The sequence below is a fragment of the Hypanus sabinus genome, chromosome 7 (assembly GCF_030144855.1).
Source record: "Hypanus sabinus isolate sHypSab1 chromosome 7, sHypSab1.hap1, whole genome shotgun sequence".
NCBI lineage: Eukaryota > Metazoa > Chordata > Chondrichthyes > Myliobatiformes > Dasyatidae > Hypanus > Hypanus sabinus.
The window spans coordinates 136,211,810-136,232,743 of NC_082712.1; the positions used below are offsets into that span (position 1 = coordinate 136,211,810).

The 20,934-nt window shown below is 39.8% G+C and overlaps 1 protein-coding gene across 1 annotated transcript in view; it reads right to left on the minus strand.

Moving 5' to 3' along the window:
* The window catches only part of otog (otogelin), a 234,389-nt gene that overhangs the window by 102,310 nt on the left and 111,145 nt on the right, over positions 1–20,934 (minus strand). Inside the window, 8 exon segments of the mRNA XM_059973944.1 lie at positions 2,465–2,743; positions 4,788–4,955; positions 6,942–6,968; positions 7,758–7,914; positions 10,404–10,520; positions 17,162–17,281; positions 17,469–17,615; positions 18,459–18,593. Of these exon segments, the coding sequence (XP_059829927.1) occupies positions 2,465–2,743; positions 4,788–4,955; positions 6,942–6,968; positions 7,758–7,914; positions 10,404–10,520; positions 17,162–17,281; positions 17,469–17,615; positions 18,459–18,593 (1,150 nt within the window).

A 20,934-nucleotide genomic window follows, 5' to 3' on the forward strand; every position in this document is an offset into this window, starting at 1 on the left:
GGGAAGAACAGTCTGTTATTAGAAGGCTAACTGGCTTCCGAGTATATCAGAACACCTATGAAATTCTCACTAAATTTGTGACTTAAGACATGATTGGGCAATATGCCCTAAAAGAGACAGATTTTCAATAATAAATTCAAGCATGGAATCTACAGCTGTGTCAGCTTGGCATTATCATGAATTGTAAAACTCAGCATAGTCCAAAATATGCCCTGTGAGTGCTTTTCTGAAACTACTACAAGTATAATCCTTGATGATAAATGCTTTCTGCTTGTGCATTAGTTATGGTGAAATTCTCAGTTCAAGAAGGGGTAATCAGTTTGTAGACTTGCACCAGATTCCAAACTCTATACATATAAATTAATCCAACGAAATAGCATAATCCTGAAAAAAAAAATCCTGCATTTGAAAATACAGTGTTAGTGCAAAAGGCTGGACCTGAAACTTTGAAAGCTCAGGTAAATATTAAATTCTCCATTGCACTTTTGAACAAAAGAGAGTTTTGCTCCTTAACAAATATCATTAATGAACAAATAATTTGCTGTCATTTCATTTTAGTAGCGCTGCCTAGATTAAGTAAATGACCATTATATGCAAATATAATTTATTAAATGTAATGAAAACAAAATCCTGGGCCACTGCAGGCATCCTCTTAGAAAATAAGGAGGGAGCCAGGCACTGTCAATGAGAATTTCCAAGAGAAAAATCATATTTGACCAATCTATCAAAAGTTTTGAGTTTGCAACTAGCAGAATAGATGGCGAGGGGTAGGGAGGAGGGAGAGAGGCGCTTAGTTGATGCAATCCATTTAAACTTTCTCAAGACATTTCAAAAGATGCCGCAAAAAAAATGAGTAACACTAGAGAATGAAGGATTGGAGATAATATGCTGGCCTAGACTGAGGTTTGATTAATTAACAAGCAACAAATAGGAGAAATATGCATTTATTTCAAGTAGAGAGATGGTCACTAGTACAGGGATCAGTAATGAAGCCTTTGCGCTTCACAGTCTGTATCAATAATTTGGATGAGTGGAACAAGTATATTATATCTAATTGCATTTAAGATTGGATTGTATCCAGATTGTAGGACAAACTGGCGGCGTGGGGAGGGCGATGAGAGTGTCAGTGTCAGTTGTGAAGAGGATGCACAGATCTTTCAGGAGAAATAGGATGGTAAGTGATAAGCATGTGGCAGGTGGAATTTAATGTGGAAAAATGTGAAATAATTCATTTTGGCAGAAAAAATATAGAAAGTATATTGTTTCTTTAAAGTCATGACATTGAAAGATGTTGATGTTCACAGAGATCTTCAAATCAAATCACAGAAAGCAATTATAAGGGCAAATAATATGTTGGTATTCATTGCATGAGGATTTAAATACAAAAATGAAGAAGCTTTCTTTACATAATAAGGCCCGGGTGAGATTGCACCTGGAATACAGGCTCCGTACTTGAAGGATATACTTTCAACTGAGGAAACACACTGGCTTACCAGACTGATTGATGGGAAGGCAGAAAGTTTAACGAACGAGGAAAGATTCAGCAGTTTAGAAGAATGAAAGGTGATCTCAATGAAATATCCAACATTCTAAAAGGGATGGAAGGGTTGATGCAGGGATGCTATATAGTCTTGCTGTGCTCTATCGAATGAAACAGGGATTACAAGTATGGGGTTATACATTCACTATGGAGTTGAGAAGAAACTTCTTGACGCAGATCCTAGAGACTCAGCCACTGACTACAGAGAGATATCCACAGTATCTTTGTGTACTGGGTGAATTAAGGGAAAGGAAGTTACTGCAAGGCTGTGGAAATGAGATAATAGATCATCTAAATTTTACCACAGAACAGGATCAAGGAGCCAAATAGCTGACTGCTGCTTTTGTTTCTTATGTTCTATTAGAGGACATTACAGGACTATTTTTTTTTCAAAAATCCAATTATTTCACAATAACCATTCCCAATAATAGCGTTTTAATCCAATACTTACTAACTTGAATCTAAATTCCTCAACTGTAATGGTCATATTCAAATTCATGTTTCCAGAATAGTCTAGAAGCCTATCAGTCAAGCAACTTAACCACTAGGCTGGTGCCCATGATATAGATGAGGAAAATCTAGGATATTTTTAAATAAGGATGCAGAAGACGTATGTAACATGTTCAAAGCTCTGGTCAAGTGGACATAGTGTTCTTTTTTCTTTGTGAATGCCATTTCTTTACAGATTAAATTTATCCATTGTTTGAAACTAAGCTGACTAGAAACAGAACTAACAGAACATTTTCTGTTAGTTTCAGATTAGATCTTAATGCTTCTGAATGAGAAAATGTAAGAAAACGAGGCTTTGTCCAAAGTTTCCAGAAGTTATTTCATGAATTGTGACAATAAGTTCCAATTTTAAGGTATGCTTATTAACAATTAGTTTCTTTGTTTTTTTAAAATCTAAGATTATTATTTGCTCACCTACAAGCTGGAGGAGTGTAGCATGCCTGAAGCCCTCGGAGTGGTTATATTTCAGCAGATGCAGAATAGTACTTGCCAGATGAACAAAATATCCAGGCCTTACGTATGATTCAAAGGCGTTATATCCCAAAACCCATGCATCCTTGTGGAATTTAAACGTTGCTTCTTTTAGAAAAGATGTGTTATATTCCCATTTACTGACACGTAGGGCTCCATCTGATCCAGTCCGAAGAAAGTAATTTGGTTTGTCAGCCACTTCCAAGGAAACTAACGATGTATCTGTTGTGAAAACAGAAGAAGTGGTATCACTTTATTGCTAGAGAAAATTACTTTCAAGAAGCAAAGCAAACAAAATGCTGGAGGAACTCAGCAAGTCAGACAGCATCTATAGAGGGAAAAAAAGAATCAGTAAACTTTTAGGGCTATGGTCCTTCATTAGGACTAGAAAGGATGGGAGAAGAAGCCAGAATAAAAAGGTGGGAGGAGGGGAAGGAATACACGCTGACACATGATAGCTTAAGCTAGATGAGGGGCAAGGTGAATGGCTGGGGATGGGGGCTAAAGTGAGAAGCTGGGAGTTGATAGGTGGAAAAGGTCAAGGGCTGAAGAAGGAGGAATCTGATTGGAGAGGAGAGTGGACTGTGGGGGAAAGGGAAAGAGGATGGGCACCAGAGGGAGGTAGTGAGCTGGTGAGGAGAAGGCAAAAGATAGGAGGGGAGCCTACATGATGAACGGAAAAAGAAAAAAAGGAGGAAGAGAAGTTACCAGAAATGAGAGAAGTCGAGGTTCATATCATCAGGTTAGTGGCTACCCAGATGGAATATGAGGTGTTGTTCTTTCAACATGCAAACGGTCTCATCGTGGCAGTCGAGGAGGCCATGGACGGACATGTTGGAATGGGAACTGGGAGAAGAATTAAAAATTGGTGGCCGTCAAGAAATCCTGCCTGCTTCCGCAGATGGAGTGAAGATGCACTACAAAGTGGTCCCCCAATCTGCACTGGATCTCATCAATGTGGAGGAAGCCACACTGGGAGCAACGGATACAGTAGATGACCACAGTAGACTTGCGGGTGAAAGGACTGTTTAGTGCCCTGAGTGGTAGGAGAGAGGCAAAGAGACAGGTATAGAACTTGTAGGGATATGTACCGGGAGGGAGATCAGGGAGGAGGGACAAGTGGGCAAGGGAGTCTTTAAGAGAGCAATCCCTGTGGAAAGTGGAGAATGGATGGGGATTGGGAGGGAACGATGTTATAGTGGTAGGATCCTGCTAAAGAAGGTAGAAGTTACAGAGAATGATGTGCTGAATGCCAAGGCTCAATGGGTGATATTGAAGGACAAAGGTAACTCTATCCCTGTTATGGCAGTGGAAGATGCGGTGGTTGGGGGAACCACTTCATTAAGCACTTTCACTCCATCAGCCACAAAAAAATGGATTTCCCAGTGGCCACCCATTTTAATTCTGCTTGCCATTCCCATGGTCCATGACTTGTCATCAGAAATGTCTACAGAAACATCACTGACCTGAAACATTAACTCTGTTTCTCTCCACAAATGTTGTCTAGTCTGCTAAGTAGTTTCAGTATTCTCTATTTCAAAGCATGATTTCCAAAATTTGCAGTACTTTTTGTGTTTAGACACCTGGGTGATCTACCTGAGGAAACTAGCCCCAGCGGAAAAATCAATAATCATAAATTTATATCTTCAGGTCAGGAGCAGTAAGAAAAGAGAAAAATGAATAAAATTTTGACATTGAAAACAACCACAAAATGCATAGGTTACAAACTATTTCAAACTATTTGAAAACACATTTCCAACTATTCTGAAGTTTTATATATCCTCTTAGATTTATATTAAATCTTCACATACACAGGAAGACACACAGTCTAAGATTACACTTTTGCACATTTTCCATCTACACTAATGCTAATGCCATGCATTTGTATCCATGTGTGTAGCTACATCCATTCTTTTCAATAAAATATGAATGTACTGTTTATAAACCGATGTTTATAACAACAGGAAAATGTTGATATAATCAATGTGACCTCTAGTTTAAAGATTTATCATAGACTTCTTTCTTCCCTCCTGATCTTTACTATTTTTGAACAGGGAATTTTTCAGTAGCCATGTAAAATGGCAAAAGAAATAAAGAATATTTTAATTGCTTGTTTACATTCACCTCATAATGCTTATGTATTTTGAACATATGGTCAAACATTTCTATGGTGCAAACTGTTGCTAGTTATAATGTTGCATTTTGGCAAATACACAGTGATAGAAACCGAGTTACTGCCAAGTTTGTCAAACTTAGACTTGCTTACCATGTGGCTTAGGTGCGTAAAGGCTTGGGGTCAGCATAAAAAGTGTCACTACTCCTGGAATGGCTATTTCTCTTGTAGCTAGAAAAACAGCTCCACTTGATAAATTAGCTGCCACCACTGTACTTGCATCCAAGTAACTGACCAATAAATAAGGACCTTTTCCCAGCACTGTAAGCAGAAAACAGAATCACTTAATTTAATTTAGAAAAGTCATGTATATAGAATGAACATCAACTGCACCTGTTTACCCTTTCCCCCCAAAATCAAATGGCACTGTTAGCTCAACTTAGTAATTCAAGAAATTGTTAATATTTTTCATCACTAATTTTTATTGCAACACAAATTACATTCAACATAACCAGTTGCTGATTACATTTTGACAGTTTAACCCAGCCACCCTCAACTCTCATCCCCAACCCCCCTCCACCCCTCTCTCACCCCCCCACCCCTCTCCCCTCCACCAACAAACTGAATAGTAGTGCATACACAGACAGAGCATTCTTATTTTAACAGAAGATCTTTTAAGTTAGATATCAAATTTGTCCACATTAAGATTGTGTTTGGTCGTGCACCATTTACTCTTGCTGATGATAATTCCAGGTAAGAAATGTCCAAAAAGCTCCGAAGCCAGTGAGTATATGAAGTATCACGAGGAGGTTTCCAACGCTGGGCTACAATCTTAGCTGCTGTCAGGCCTGCCTGGCAGATTTTGCATATTTTTTTCCGTAAGGGAAAGGTGGGAGTCATCATTTAAATGATGTACAGCGGGGTCCATTAGTAATTGTACCTCTGTTAGTTCTGTAAGAGTACTGATAACCTTACCCCACAAACCACAAAACCCCAAGACATTCCCATACAACAGGTATAAAAGAGCCAAAGGCTCCATTGGGGCAAAATGAGAATATGAGTCAGGAACCAGTCCCCTTTTATGTCTAATTCTTGGTGTTAGATATGCTCTAAGGCAAAATGTCAAGTGTATATACCGATAATTTGGGGGTTTTCGAAGCACTGGCGGCATTATCCCAAATCGCATCCCAGTCTAATTCTTGTCCCAGTTCAGATATGTCCCTATCCCAGGCTTTCAATCCTGATGTGGGCATATATTTCTGGGAGTTTAATTTATAAGAAATTGTTAGCTTTTAAAAATCAACTGTGATTGTGCCTTCTTAAACCCTTCTTTCCCACGATGCAGAATGCACTCACTGTGATAAACAATTCATTCCAGTCCCTTTTCCATACGTCAGTAAATAAAGCCATTCTTATTTTGTGCATCTTTTGTTAATCACTTATTGTAGATTGTTAATAAAGTTCCTTATGTTGGCTGCCTACGAACTACATAGAAGCATCATGGTCTACTTTTTAAATCAAATCAATGCCTTGGATTGTTTCAGCTTTGCTATTGGATCGAGCATTGTGTTGTAAAGTGCATATTTGAACTGGATGTAGAATAAGGTACTGCATTCATTTTTTAATACTGCTAAGAATCACAGTTTGTAATTGTTATCTTGTTGAATCAATTTTTGAAAACTTATTTTCAGACACCAGTTTACCTTAAGAGTATTTTCCTTTAAAAAGGGAAACCATGACGAGATATTATACTCTATAACTTTTCAAATATTGCAAACATTTAGCCCCCTCTAGGGGTACAGTCTTGTTGATAATCCTGTAGTTTCACTGTCTCGGGATTCCAGAATGAGATGCCTCAACACTTCCTTAAAAGCAAAATTTTCACTTTTCTTCTTGTTCAAAATTCATGTAAGTAAATGCTTGGCTTTTAGCAGAGATAAAAAGACCCACTGCACTCATTTAATAAGCAACTAAGATCCAGTTAATATTTTAAGAAATAGTATTTTCCCCCCAATGAGTACTGAACAATTATTTTGCTCTGCATATAACTCTGTTAAAGAATTTCTCTAAATTTACTGCTGAAGGAATCAGAAAATCCTGTTCAATTTCTTCCAGAATTCCAGAGAAAGTATGCACTTATTTGTTTTACCAACAGAAGCTGGTTATCTTACAGTGCATTCATACATTAACAACTATTTGTCCATCCGAATTACTCTCTCTCTTGTCATCACAAAAAACCTTATTCCTGTTACATCAAATACCTTGCATACAAATGTTCTGCTTCACCGATCACATCACAAATCTTACCTTTGTTATAATATTCACAGTCATAAGCTGAAATGAAAGAGAAAATTCATTAGAATTATGCTTTTTGCCTCTTGAAGTAATTAAGATTTGAAGAAGTGAATATATTTATCTTTAAATTCCTAATGAATGTTTTTTATTAGCATTTTCTCACACTGCTCGCAGGTTTCTACCAAGGTTGCCATGTCATAATCTAGCAATAAAAGTGTGTGTTCTTCACTCAGAATTTTATCAAGAATAAAAACTCGTGTTGAAGTGATTTTACATGGGTAAACAAATGGAGATTTAGCATAGAACAATAAAAAGTGCTTTTGACAGTTAATTTCCTATCTTCACTGGGAATACTAAGATACATGTTTAGTCTTACAAATGGATATTGCAGCTAATAATTATGTTTTGCCTGAAATAGATCTCTTATAGAGGATTTTAACATAACCTCAAAAATGTACATTAAATAATTCAACTGTATCAAAGAGTGTTTATTCAATATGATTTGAACCAGGAGATGGGTTATAATTGACTTTTATAAGAAGGGAGTCATTTCCACAATGACTGTGTGCAAGAAAAAGAACCTTACATAACTGGTAACATCAGATGTTTGATTTTCTTGAGTTCTGTGTGGATTATAGAAAGCAAGTTCAACTTATCAGTGCTCCTCCAGAGAACCCTACAGTCACAAAAGCAGACTGCAGAAGCAAGAAGGGCAATGGGATTCACAGACTATAAGAATCTATTTCAGGACCTTCATGCTAAAGAGATAACAAGACCACTGCTAAGGGCAGGCAAGCAGAAATGTACTTATGTAGTCTCCATACTTACGGCAGATTGAGGGTGTTCTCCAATCAATTGCAACTCCATGTTGGCAGCATATGTGAGCATATGCTTGGACACTGGTACAAAAACATTCACAGTCTCCTCCTCTGTTACAGGCACACGTATCAGTCAAACAGTTGGAATAATACCAGGTGACATCAACCTGGATAATGAGAAATACAATAAAGCAAAATAATCATTTTTTGTTGACAAAATACATCACTAAACATCAGGAATTCCAGTTAGTAAAACAGCATTAATTTAATAAGTTACTTCAGATCTGCACACTTTTGACCAGAGTGTCCGTATATTCAGAAAACTATTCTCCAAAAATTACAAAGTAGTTGCATGTCGGAAATAAAAGATCAAGGTAAAAAAATAGGCTTATTTGTCCAACAGTCACTTCAGCTCCCCGACCTCATTCCTTTGGTACTAATACAATTAGGTAAGCATTTGATAAGTAAACAAAATGCAAGCTGCTGGAAGAACTCAGCATTTAGAGAAGCAGAGGGATGGACAATGTTTGGTCTCAAGACCCTACAACAGGACGCACTCCTCCCTTATACTGGTTATCTTCCTTCTAACCTCTCTATCCTGTTACAGGATCTTGACCATCCCTTCACCTCCACAGATACTGCCTGATCTGCTGAGTTCATCCAGCAGTTGGTTTGTTTTTGCAACACACCAAAAGTGTTGGAGTTGGTGGAACTTTACTTAAAATGGAGAATGCTGAGGAAGGGTATGACACAGGTGCACAAAATTATGATGGGCCTACTACAGGGGAGTCACCGGAAAACTCTTCCCCATAGCATAGGTGTGGTAAAACAAAGGGGCATAGCTTAGTGTTGGGAATGTGGGATTTAGAGGCAAATGGAAGTGAATTTTTCCATCAGAAAGGTGGATGGAATCTGGAATAAACTGTCTGACTGGATAATGGTGGCAAGTTTTTCCAGGCGTGCACTTGAATCACTAAGGCTTAGAAAGCTACAAATGAAATGAGATTATAAAGGATGGATGGTTGATTGTCAGAATGGTTGTGATAGGCTGAATAGCCAGCTTTGGGAGGTCTGACTCTATGACCCAATTTAGTGTATTCAAATCTCAGACTTTTGAATCTTAGGCAAGTCCAGTGGGGAAGAACAAAAAGTGAAATTCAAGTCTATAAATTTTCTTGGCCATATTCTTTACTAATAGCAGAACAGACTCAAAGATTTGAATGGCCTTTTCCTGTTTTTATTTCGTATTTCTGTCAGCACAGATATAAAATTCCTCAGCCTATGATTACATTGGTCCAACTGGAATTGGAGCAAGTCAACAGTTCCTCATGGACATCTAGACTGACTTCAGGAATGAGCCTTCCTTCCCCTTTCCTCTCGAGGTTATCTTGCATTTCTGCCTTGCCTTCAGCCACTGTCCAATGGTTCCCACAATAGCAAATGCTGCGATACCTTCAATGAAGCACCTTCAAAGAGGTTTAATAATGGAGAAACAGCTTCTGTCCTCATCAGATATTGATTTACCATGTTCATGTCCTCATCAGATATTGTTTTACCATGTTGAACAACACCAGAATGAACTATGACTGACTCAGCAGCACTACAGGAACTGATCACCCTTTAAATAGTACGTCCGTTGTGAGTGAGAATGCTGTTCAATTCTGGTTCCCTGGAAGTTTCCCATGTTGTTTATTAATCAGCCAGGTGCATTACGACTGTAGCAGAGGTGGCAGGAATGTTGTCTAGCAGGGCAATGCCCATGAATCAATGTCATTCGCATACTGCGTGTGCGGTGTATTGGAGACACAGATGTTCCGACTAGAATTGCAATTGCTGTACAGAACTACCAACTTTCACGTTAATATCAAAATCATCTGTATGAAGCACAAAACCCTGGCACACTGTGATAGAATTGTTAGCTCCAAGTCTGTCAAACCTGACAGGAAATTCAGTTATACACCAAATATCTTCTTCATTGCTTTTGGTAATCACATCTGAACTGTTTTCCAGGTCTGACCAAAAACAGTATAATCACAACTTCCCTTGGGTTTTATTCTACTAGTTAGATGGGTAGATTAACCTTTATTACATTTTGCTGCTCACAGATCAATCTCATATGCTGTTTAATTCAATTTGTCACTTTGAGTCACCTTCTTGAATTCCAACTTTGTACTTTTTTTTGCATAACCCATAAATCATTTGCTAGCACACTGCACAAAAAAAACATGGGAATTTGATTCCTATGCCAAAGCTCAGAATTGGCATTTCTCATTTCCCAAGACACAGCAATAACACGGGACATATTTGTAACAGTCCTGCAGTACTGAACAAAACGCTGGTAAAGGCTCAGGTTCATAACCATATCCACTTTTCGATGTTTCCTAACATCAACATCAAGTAAATGTTGTCAGGTGAAATTGATCAGTTAGGAGATATATCTAGGGAAATCATCAAATTGCTTGACATAAGGAATGAAATATCATAGTCCATTCCTTCCAGTAAGAATGAGAAACTCATGCTACTTCCTCCTGTTTTCTTGGAGTGAGTAAACCAAGGAGAAACAACAGACACAGGAGAAAAGCATCAATGGATCAAGGACTGTAACTGCTCTATTCTAGCAATCGTTATTCAAGATCTGGAATAGTTAAAAACTCACCACTGGATGGCAGGGCTGGAACACCTCACACAACAAAATTCCACATTCCTTTTTCGCAAATGGCTCACGGAGTGGGTTCATGTTACATGGATTACGGATGTCAGGGCTACTTGCACACTAAGAAGGATTAAGTCACTGATATGAGGATTAATAAGGTATACATTCAAATAAATAGTTCAAATATAGTGTCATAGAAAATATGCTGCAATATACTGTACTGAGCAAAACTGGTTGTCAAGTTTCAGAGCATGAAAGTACTTTAATGTTAAAAATGTTCTGAAACAATTTCCAACTCTCCATGTTCAGTTTAAATCAGACAGAAGGAGCCTCAAAATTGTACCTGTCATCTAACCCCACATTTCAGCTCACAATTCTCTTGTCATAATATACAAGGATCTCGAAAGGATACACAGTTATCCCCCAACCTACAGTATTTCACCAGCCATTTCCCCCGTCTGCCTATTCCCCTATCCTAGCTCCAAATTGCACATGACACAGGTGAGACATTAATATCAAGTGAAAATAAATGGAGCCATTTGGAAGGTGGCCAATACCAGCAAAACTGGCCTCCTCGAATCATGGTATTATTAAGTATGACTTAGAATAGAGATATTCAGCTCAACAGGTCTGTGTTGCATCTTCCAAAATCCATAGTTGTACAGGTTATGGTTTGTCAAGTACATATCCGAATAGCTTTAAATGAGAATTGTGCTTCTGCTTCTGCTGCCTTTTGAAGGCAGATTCCCTTCTGTTGGTGACGAAGAACCCTCATGTCTCTTCTAAATCTTCTAACAAAAACCATTAATCCAGAGGTATCTGACTGCTCTGCTAAGAGAAACAGAACCTTCCCATTGCCTGCATCTAAACCTCACATTATTTCATACACCTCAGGTATGTTTCCTTAAGCCACCTCTACTCTAAGGCAAACAATCCCAGTTTAGCTAATCTTTCCTCAGAACTACAATTTTCTGGCTAACTAAGTGCACTTTTAAAAGGATATTCATCTGAAAATCTTCAGATCTTCATGGATACCAAGAGATCTTTACTTAAAAGTAACAATCTACTGAAAAACTTAATGTGTCAAGCAGCCTCTGTGGAAGGAAAGGAACTGTTGATATTTGGGGTCAAAATCCTGCATCAGGATTGAAAACTTGTCTTATTTTCTCCCACCAATGCTGCCTGACTTTGAATTCCTCCAGCAAATTATTCCAGTAGCTACACTCTCTTGTGTCTCTGTTGACATCATTTCCAGGTGAACTGCCCACTGGGAACGGAAGTTCTTTATTATGTACACACATAATAACACACTGATAAATATTTGAGCCACTGCTGATAGAACCATAGGCCTGTCCAAACATAAGTCATAATGGGACAGCCTTTGCATACGCCATCAGATGCGCCACTGGGAGTTAAGTAGATGGATGTACATAACTTGGTTGAGAGTGTTCTGAAGTATTGTATTGCCCTAAAAAAGCCATTACCAAATGTCATCAACAGGTAAAGGAATCCCAGCAACCAGCAGCAGACACTAACTGCCACAACATCGAGCCTGGAAACAACATGGTGGTGCAGACATTTGAAAAAAGAAGAAATGTTTGGAATCTTAATTCGAGTAACCATTTCAGGTATTTCTGGTCATCAATAGAGCCAACAAGGTAAGAGAAAAGCCGTCATGGAAATGCCTCAGTGTAACAACATTCAAAAAATAAAAGCACTGAGAATCCTAGTAACAGTGGTTGGATTAGCTCTTGTCCTTTCTCTGACTGATTTATCTGCCACGAACACTTTCTTATGAATGGCTTACGAATATGAAAACAGGAACAATGTCTCAAGCTACTGTTTGTTTGTGACTGTCCTGGCACATGTCGGAATGGGTATCTCCTTTTTACCCGTGCCCTTTAATGAAACAGAGTTGAATTGTTACTTTAATTGGTCCAAGCCCATGGTGCTGGATATGTTTGGTTTCTGGTAAAATGATGGGACTCAGAAACATAGAGCTCCTTTCTCCTCTTATGGGTACAGCCAGACTATTACTAGGGGAAGATGGGTATATAAATTTGGAAACAAGTTTTTTAGAGCATGGTACATGCTCCCTGTATGTACCTCCGCATGACAATCCTAACCCCAGAGTAAAAGGACTTGGCGTTGTCCCTGGGAAAGGTAACGCTTGTTTATGCAAGCGGTAGAGTAGTCCAGGAACTGATTAACATGGCATCAGCACTGGAAACATTAGCAAATGAAAATAATATCTAACTTCACAGCAAAATTGGTGATGGTCCCATCGAAAAACCAAATGGATTATGGACTTTGTTTTATCTGAGACATGTGTCCTGATTGGATAAGAATGTTGTACTTACATACAAGATGAATCAGAAAACGTAACTCACATGGCAGATCTTATCTGAGAGGCCACCAAAAAAGGTTAATAAAGTGGGAACACGAGAAAATTTGCAGATGCTGGAAATTCAAGCAACACACACAAAACGCAGCAGGCCAGGCAGCGTCTATAAGGAGAAGCGCTGTCGACGTTTCGGACTGAGACCCTTCGTCAGGACTAACTGAAAGGAAAGACAGTAAGAGATTTGAAAGTAGGAGGGGAAATGCAAAATGATAGGAGAAGACTGGAGGGGGAGGGATGAAGCTAAGAGCTGGAAAGTTGATTGACAAAAGGAAAACAAGGCTGGAGAGGGGGATGATCATGGGACGGGAGGACTTGGAAGGAAAAAAGGAGGGGAGCACCAGAGGAAGATGGAGAACAGGCAAAGAGTTATTGTGAGAGGGAAAGAGTGAAAGAAAAATAAATAAACAAATTTAATATTAGGGTTGGGGTAAGAAGGGGAGGAGCAGCATTAACGGAAGTTAGAGAAGTCAATGTTCATGCCATCAGGTTGGAGGCTACCTGGCCGGTATATAAGGTGTTGTTCCTCCAACCTGAGTGTGGCTTCATCTTGACAGTAGAGGAAGCCATGGATAGACATATCAGAATGGGAATGGGACGTGGAATTAAAATGTGGGGCCTCTGGGAGATCCTGCTTCCTCTGGTGGACAGGGCATAGGTGTTCAGTGAAACAGTCTCCCAGTCTGCGTTGGGTCTCACCAACATATAGAAAGCCGCACTGGGAGCACTGGACGCAGTATACCACACCAGCCGACTCACAGGCGAAGTGTCTGTCTGGGGCCCTGTATGCTGGTGAGGGAGGAAGTGTAAGGGCAGGTGTAGCACTTGCTCCGCTTACAAGGTTCAGTGCCTGGAGGGAAATCAGTGGGAAGGGATGGGGGGTACGAATGGACAAGGGAATCGTGTAGGGAGCGATCTCAGTGGAAAGCAGGAAGATGGGGGGGGGGGAAGGAAAGATATGCTTGGTGTTGGGATCCCATTGTAGAATGCGTAAGTTACGGAGAATTATATGTTGGACGCAGAGGCTGGTGGGGTGGTAGGAGAGGACAAGAGGAAACCTATCCCTAGTGGGGTGGCAGGAGGATGGGGTGAGAGCAGATGTGCGTGAAATGGGAGAGATATGTTTGAGGGCAGAGTTGACAGTGGAGGAAGGGAAACCCCTTTCTTTTAGAAAGGAAAACATCTCCTTTGTCCTGGAATGAAAAGCCTCATTCTGAGAGCAGATGCGACGGAGATGGTGGAATTGAGAGAAGGGTATCGCATTTTTACAAGTAACAGGGTGGGGTAAAGTGGGAGATCAGTTTCCTAATTATAATACTTCAAGAAGTGAATGGAGGCCATTTTGGATGTTGGGAGGATGGTGGGCGACTATCCTATATTATAGTATAATCAATGGTATCATAATAACAGCTATTATTCTTCTATGATTTGGGGTACTATAGCAGGACTAAGAAGGAGAGGATATTGAAAATCGGTACCTGTTGCTGCAAACTGGGAAAAGGGAACTTTGCTGAACTAAAGTTCTGAGACTGTATCATTATATGATTGTCTGAAATTACATTGATTTCTGTACTTATGCAGAATGGATGAGGCTTGGTTGGAGGCTTAAAAGAAGTGTGTGTGTGTGTTTATGATAACAGAGAGAAATAGGACACAGCTGTCATGAGGGGAAGAAGCCTCAAAAGATTAATGGACTGATGCCATAGATGCAGATAAGGGAGGAATGCCATTATGGGATGGTACAACCTCAGACGTGAACTTGATGAATTACTGGTCTCTTTGTAAAAGTATGAAAATGATTTGCTCTGAGCTGTAAGATCGAAGCTACCTAGCAACTTAATTATGGAGGTCGACCTTCCCTTGCAAGTAGTAAATGCACTTATAATTTGATTCACCCTGAACTTGTTGAAGTTTGTTACCATATATTAGAAGACATAGCTGAATGGTACATGACACATATAAAAATGTTACTTTTAATGTCTTAAAAATGGCCCTGTGTTCAACTACAGAAGATTTGTTAAGTTCAGGTATGGCAATCTGAACAACCAAGGACAAGGGAACTTACTGAGAAATAAGTCAGAATATCATTTGTGTGATTAATGCAATGAAAGGAAACAGATGACTTGTCTGAAGGGTGAGAGAAAGCAGAGGGCCAAGGATCAATGCATAGTTATACTTGAATTAGAAAAGTATACAAGTCAAAAGAATAAAAAATAAAAAAAATAAGACATGAATGATCTTTTTACCAAAATACAATCAGATCCGGAACCTAATAAAGTGGTCACTGAGTGTATGTTCATGGGCTTCTGCTGCTGTACCCATCCACTTCAAGATTCAATGTGCTGTGCATTCAAGATGCTCTTCTGCACAGCACTGTTGTAACATGTGATTACTTGAGTGAGCGTCACCTTCTTGTCAGCGTGAACCTGTTAGGCCATTCTTCTCTGACATCTCTCATTGATAAGGCATTTTCGACCACTGGATTTTTTTTTTTTGCTTTTTCACAGCATTCTCTGTAAACTATAAAGACTGCTGTGCATGAAAATCCTAGAGAATCAGCAGTTTCTGAGATACTCAAACCACCCTGTCTGGGACCACAACCTTTCCACTGTCAAACTCACCTAGATCATATGGTTGAAACAACAAACGAGCCTCTTGATGATGTTTGCTGCCACATCATTTGCTGCTTATATATTTGCATTAATAAGCAGGTATACAAGCATAACTAATAAAGTGGCCACTGAGTATACAAAACTGACAAAGATTGATTTATTCATATTGCTTCTGAAGCTGAATGCTGTTTATTTACAATAGAATGTTTGTACCAACAAATGTGAGTATGTCAGGGAAAGAAAACAGAGCAGGGATTGAAAGAATGGTAACTGTCCCAACACAGTCAGTAGTATCATGCAAGAGCACACCTATAAATTGGAAGGAGCTAAGTCCCCATACCTAGTTTTTTTCAATGTATCATAGGAAGCATTCTATCTGGATGCTTAATTGTTTTGGTATGACAACAGTTCTGCATGTGACCCCAAAAAAAGTGCAGAGAGTTGTGGGCACTGCTCAGCACATCACAGAAACCAGCCTCCCCCTCTACGGACTCCTGTCTGTATTTCTCACTGCCGTTACAAAGCAGCCAGCATGATCGAAGATCCAACCAGCTCCAGACACTCTCCCTTCTCCCCTGTCTCACCTGGGAGGAGATGCGAAAGCCTGAAAGCATATACCTCCAAGCTCAAGGACAGACTCTCAATTAGATCTCCTCAACAATAAAGAGGACTCCTGACTTCACAATCTACTTTGTTTTGACCTTGCACTGCCTTTCTGTGTAGCTTTTACACTTTATTTTGCACTATTATTATTTTATCTTGTTCTACCTCAACGCTGTGTGATAATTTGATATGTATGAACAGTGTGCAAAGACAAGCATTTCACTGTATCCTGATGCATGTGATAATAATAAATCAATACCAATGGATTGTTCAATGCCTTAAATCTGCTTCACCACTTATTAAGCTGATGTGATTTTGACTCCATATTGCGTCTGCTGGAAGTAGTAAGATCCACAACCCTCAGAGACAAAAACTGTCATCTCGGCGTTAAGTGGGCCTTTAAACGGGGATGTGCAGTGCTAGAGGAAAGGTCTTCGCATATCCACCCTATCAAGCTCCTCAAAATTGTTTGTTTCAAAAATATCACAGTCATTTTCAGACATTGTGCAAGAAACTCTTTTAACTTTTTAGTTTTATTAAACTATTTAGATCAAAATAAATATGTATCTGTAAATAAACTCAAATTTGGATCATAATTTTGATCCTAAAGAGAGTTTATTCACATCATCTATTCCCACACAGTAGTTATTTTTGTGGACTTAATTTGAAAGCACACCATGAATTGTTAAAGCCAGCACACACAATTTACAGTGCAATTATTGATAATTGATGCAATTATTGCAATGTACTGCTGCCACAAAACACCAAATTTCATGGCATATGCCAGTGATATTAAACCTGATTCTTATATGTATGATTGTCCTATTGCTGTTTCATTTGTACAATGAGTGAGATGTTATACATTGTCATTTTTGTACTCAAAGTAGGAAGGTAAGTTAAAGCTTTACAAAAAATAATGAACTTCTGGACAATCTTCCTTTAACATTTTTCAGTTGGTCGCAATACCCCTGTATTTTACTTTATAGTCTTTGGCTCACCAATACATGTAAGATAAATGTCATTTGATTATTCAATAATTGGAGACATCAATCTCAGCCAGGTTACTCCTAAGTCTTACTCAGGATTCAAAGATATGCATTTACCACAATCAAGCCAGCTGTTTAATTTATCTAGTGTTTATGTACCTCCATAGTTGTCCAGCTATTCCCAAACTCTTGTGGATTTGGTGCTTCCATGAAATCCGGAGTCAACATTTCATTGACTGTTTTCATATCAAAATTGCCACACAAACCAGAAAGGTTACCCTGAGTAAGAGGAGACAAATAATTTTATACAATAATATATATGTATCAATTTTATTAATTGTTCTGCAGTGAACAAATATAAATAATACACAAATAATTGCTACTAAGGTATTAACTAAGTCATATAGAATACATAATTTCCTCAATAGGAAGCTAAAAGTAAAATATTGCAAATAATAGGGCATACCTGCCACATAGGTCCAACCTGGATGTGTGTTGATGTCTTTTGATCCCATAGTATGGAAATATCTTCAGCGGGGAAATGTATCATGATAAAAATACCTGCCTTCCATATGTGTATTATCTGTTTTGTGTCCAAGGTGCTGGAAGGACTCTGAGAAGATGAATACAGGATTGGATAGTTTAATACAGATAAGACTAAGCTCCAGTAGAGAAACAACCAATGAGGTACTAGGCAATTGGAGGTTACTAGATACATTAATAAAAATTTAGCACTATATATACTTATTTGATAAAATGCAATTTTGAAGTTCATCACAGGGAACGTTTTGTCTTCTTTCGCTGTTTCAAAGTGACTGGTTTCTTTGGACCCTCCCATTCTGCCCTTGCATCTCTAACACCATTCCCCTTCTTACAGCACCTTCCTGTACATTGCAGAATATACATCCTTCTCCCTTTCCCCACCATCTAGTCCTTGCACTTCGGTGTTGACAATATTGTTTCCTACTTATTGGATTGGTGACTGTTTTGCATAACACCTGCACTCAGTCTACCAGTGAGATCTTAAGCTTCCTCCACTCCCACTCTGCATTTCATAATTTTCAATGTTCCACTATCCCTACTCACTCTAACTGTCCTTAGTAACCCATTAACCAGATTATCCTTTTCACTTGTTATTCCCATGGCAACCTTTGCTTCACAATGTCAGTGCCTCTGTCCCTCTGTCCCTCTGTCCTGCCCATCCTTTTCCCACCCTAAAACAACTTGTTTTCTTTCCCACTTTCCATGAAAGGTTTTCAACCACAGATGTTACATAACCTGCTGTGTTTCCAGCATGTTCTATTTTAAAAGCTTCAATAATTTTATATTATGATTACCTTAATCAAATATAGCGTTTAAGATTATGGCAATTACAGACTAATGGAATATCTTTGCTAATCATAAAATGCAATGAATGAAGTAGTCTGAATAACTGATAGGTTTGATTGCAACTTACCAGGTTCCCACTATCATCTTCAAGTACCAATAAAGTATTTCCAACAAAGATAGACAGGGTTTTCCTACAAATGGCGCCACTCCCATAACAATCAATATTTTCAGCAGTGATAGACAGGTTTAAACTCCCAATACTCTGACAGAAGTAAAAATATTTGTTAATACATGTAGTTAGAAATGCCTGTCAGATATCATGAATTAGTTTGCAATTCATGCAAAAATGTTTCTGTTTGCTGTTTTTGGTTTTGCTCAAAGAATGAGCTACTCTAATGATGGCAGAATGCTCTGATTTTCTAGTACAGTACATCCTAGAAAACTCAAAAAATTATATATTACTAATTATACACAAAAGAAATACAGCAAATGCTTGAAGTTTAAAATAAACCCAAGAAATGCTGATATAACACAGTAAGTTTCATGGGAGCATATTTGAACTAAAATGTTAAATAGCTTTTTTTCTCTCCACAAGTGCTTCCATATCCACTGTTATCTAAAACACAACAAAAAATGTTAATTCCTGCATTTTTACAGTTTTGAAGTGTTTTGAAACTCAGCAGGTCTGGAAGAATCTGGGCAAATGAATAAACTGTCAACATTTGGGCTGAGAATGTGGTTTAATATAGAATTTGTGCAAAACATTGACTGGACATATTTCCCTGCCATAAATTACTATCACAGATAGGGCATCGAATGAAAATATAAAGAGGATTCAACCAGAAACTGCAGGAGACCTAGGAAAGAACTCAAAGAGCTGAGGCCAACAAGCAAATGAGGATACCTTCACAACTTCTCCCCAGAACATGAATGAATCATACAGTACTGTCATAGTCTGTAAATTAGTGCCCAAATATTGTAAAGTGTTGATGCATGGATTTATGCATACTTTTAAATTAAACAATAAATGTTACTAACAGAGAACCGTGTCCATCCCTGAGATTCATTTTCTTGCAGACATATTCATTAAATGGAATAACCATAACAGAATCAATGATAGACCCCACCAACAGGGCAGACAACCAGTGTGCAAAAGACAACAAAATGTGCAAATACGAAAAGAAAGAACAAAAGAAATAATGATAATATATTAGCAATAAATATTGAGAACATGAGATGAAGAGTCCTTGAAAGCAAGTCCATGGGTTTTGGGAACAGTTCAGTGATGGGGCAAGTGAAGTTGAGTGAAGCTATTTCCACTGGTTCAGGAACAAGATGTTTGAGGGGTTAATAACTCTTTCTGAACTGGTGACGTGAGTCCCGATGGCAGCAGAGGGAAGGAAGCAAGACCTGAGTGGTGGGGGTCACTGATGATGGATGCTCCGTGTGTTACAGTCCAGTCCGGAGCCCGCATTCCGGTACTTGATCCGGTCTGCAGACTCCGGATCCTTTGACCAGTTCACCTTGAGCTCAAATAGTCACAGCTGAGGATCATCTTGGCTTGTTTGGGCTCAGGGAGGCGCACCTGATGCCTATCGGTTGGCGGTGTATATAGGGGGCTCTGGGACTGAGTGGAGTTGGGGGGTTGTCCTGTTCATCCTGGCTGGGAGTACCCACTGTTATAGACAAGTTCTGTGAATGAGTCTGGAGGTCACCCTGGATGGAGCTCCCTTCCGCTCCCTTGCCTCCGTCAGGTAAGTCGGGCCAGACTGCTGTTGCCCAGCAGAGGGTTCTGTCCCTTCCTCTCCCTTGCCTCCATCAGGTAAGTTGGGCCAGACTGCTGTTGCCCAGCAGAGGGTTCTGTCCCTTCCTCTCCCTTGCCTCCATCAGGTAAGTTGGGCCAGACTGCTGTTGCCCAGCAGAGGGTTCTGTCCCTTCCTCTCCCTTGCTTCCATCAGGTAAGTCGGGCCAGACTGCTGTTGCCCAGCAGAGGGTTCTGTCCCTTCCTCTCCCTTGCCTCCATCAGGTAAGTCGGGCCAGACTGCTGTTGCCCAGCAGAGGGTTCTGTCCCTTCCTCTCCCTTGCCTCCATCAGGTAAGTCGGGCCAGACTGCTGTTGCCCAGCAGAGGGTTCTGTCCCTTCCTCTCCCTTGCCTCCGTCAGGTAAGTCGGGCCGGACTGCTGTTGCCCAGCAGAGGGTTCTGTCCCTTCCTCTCCCTTGCCTCCGTCAGGTAAGTCGGGCCAGACTGCTGTTGCCCAGCAGAGGGTTCTGTCCCTTCCTCTCCCTTGCCTCCGTCAGGTAAGTCGGGCCAGACTGCTGTTGCCCAGCAGAGGGTTCTGTCCCTTCCTCTCCCTTGCCTCCGTCAGGTAAGTCGGGCCAGACTGCTGTTGCCCAGCAGAGGGTTCTGTCCCTTCCTCTCCCTTGCCTCCGTCAGGTAAGTCGGGCCAGACTGCTGTTGCCCAGCAGAGGGTTCTGTCCCTTCCTCTCCCTTGCCTCCGTCAGGTAAGTCGGGCTGGACTGCCGTTGCCCAGCAGAGGGCTCTGTCCCTTCCTCTCCCTTGCCTCTGTCAGGTAAGTCGGGCTGGACTGCCGTTGCCCAGCAGA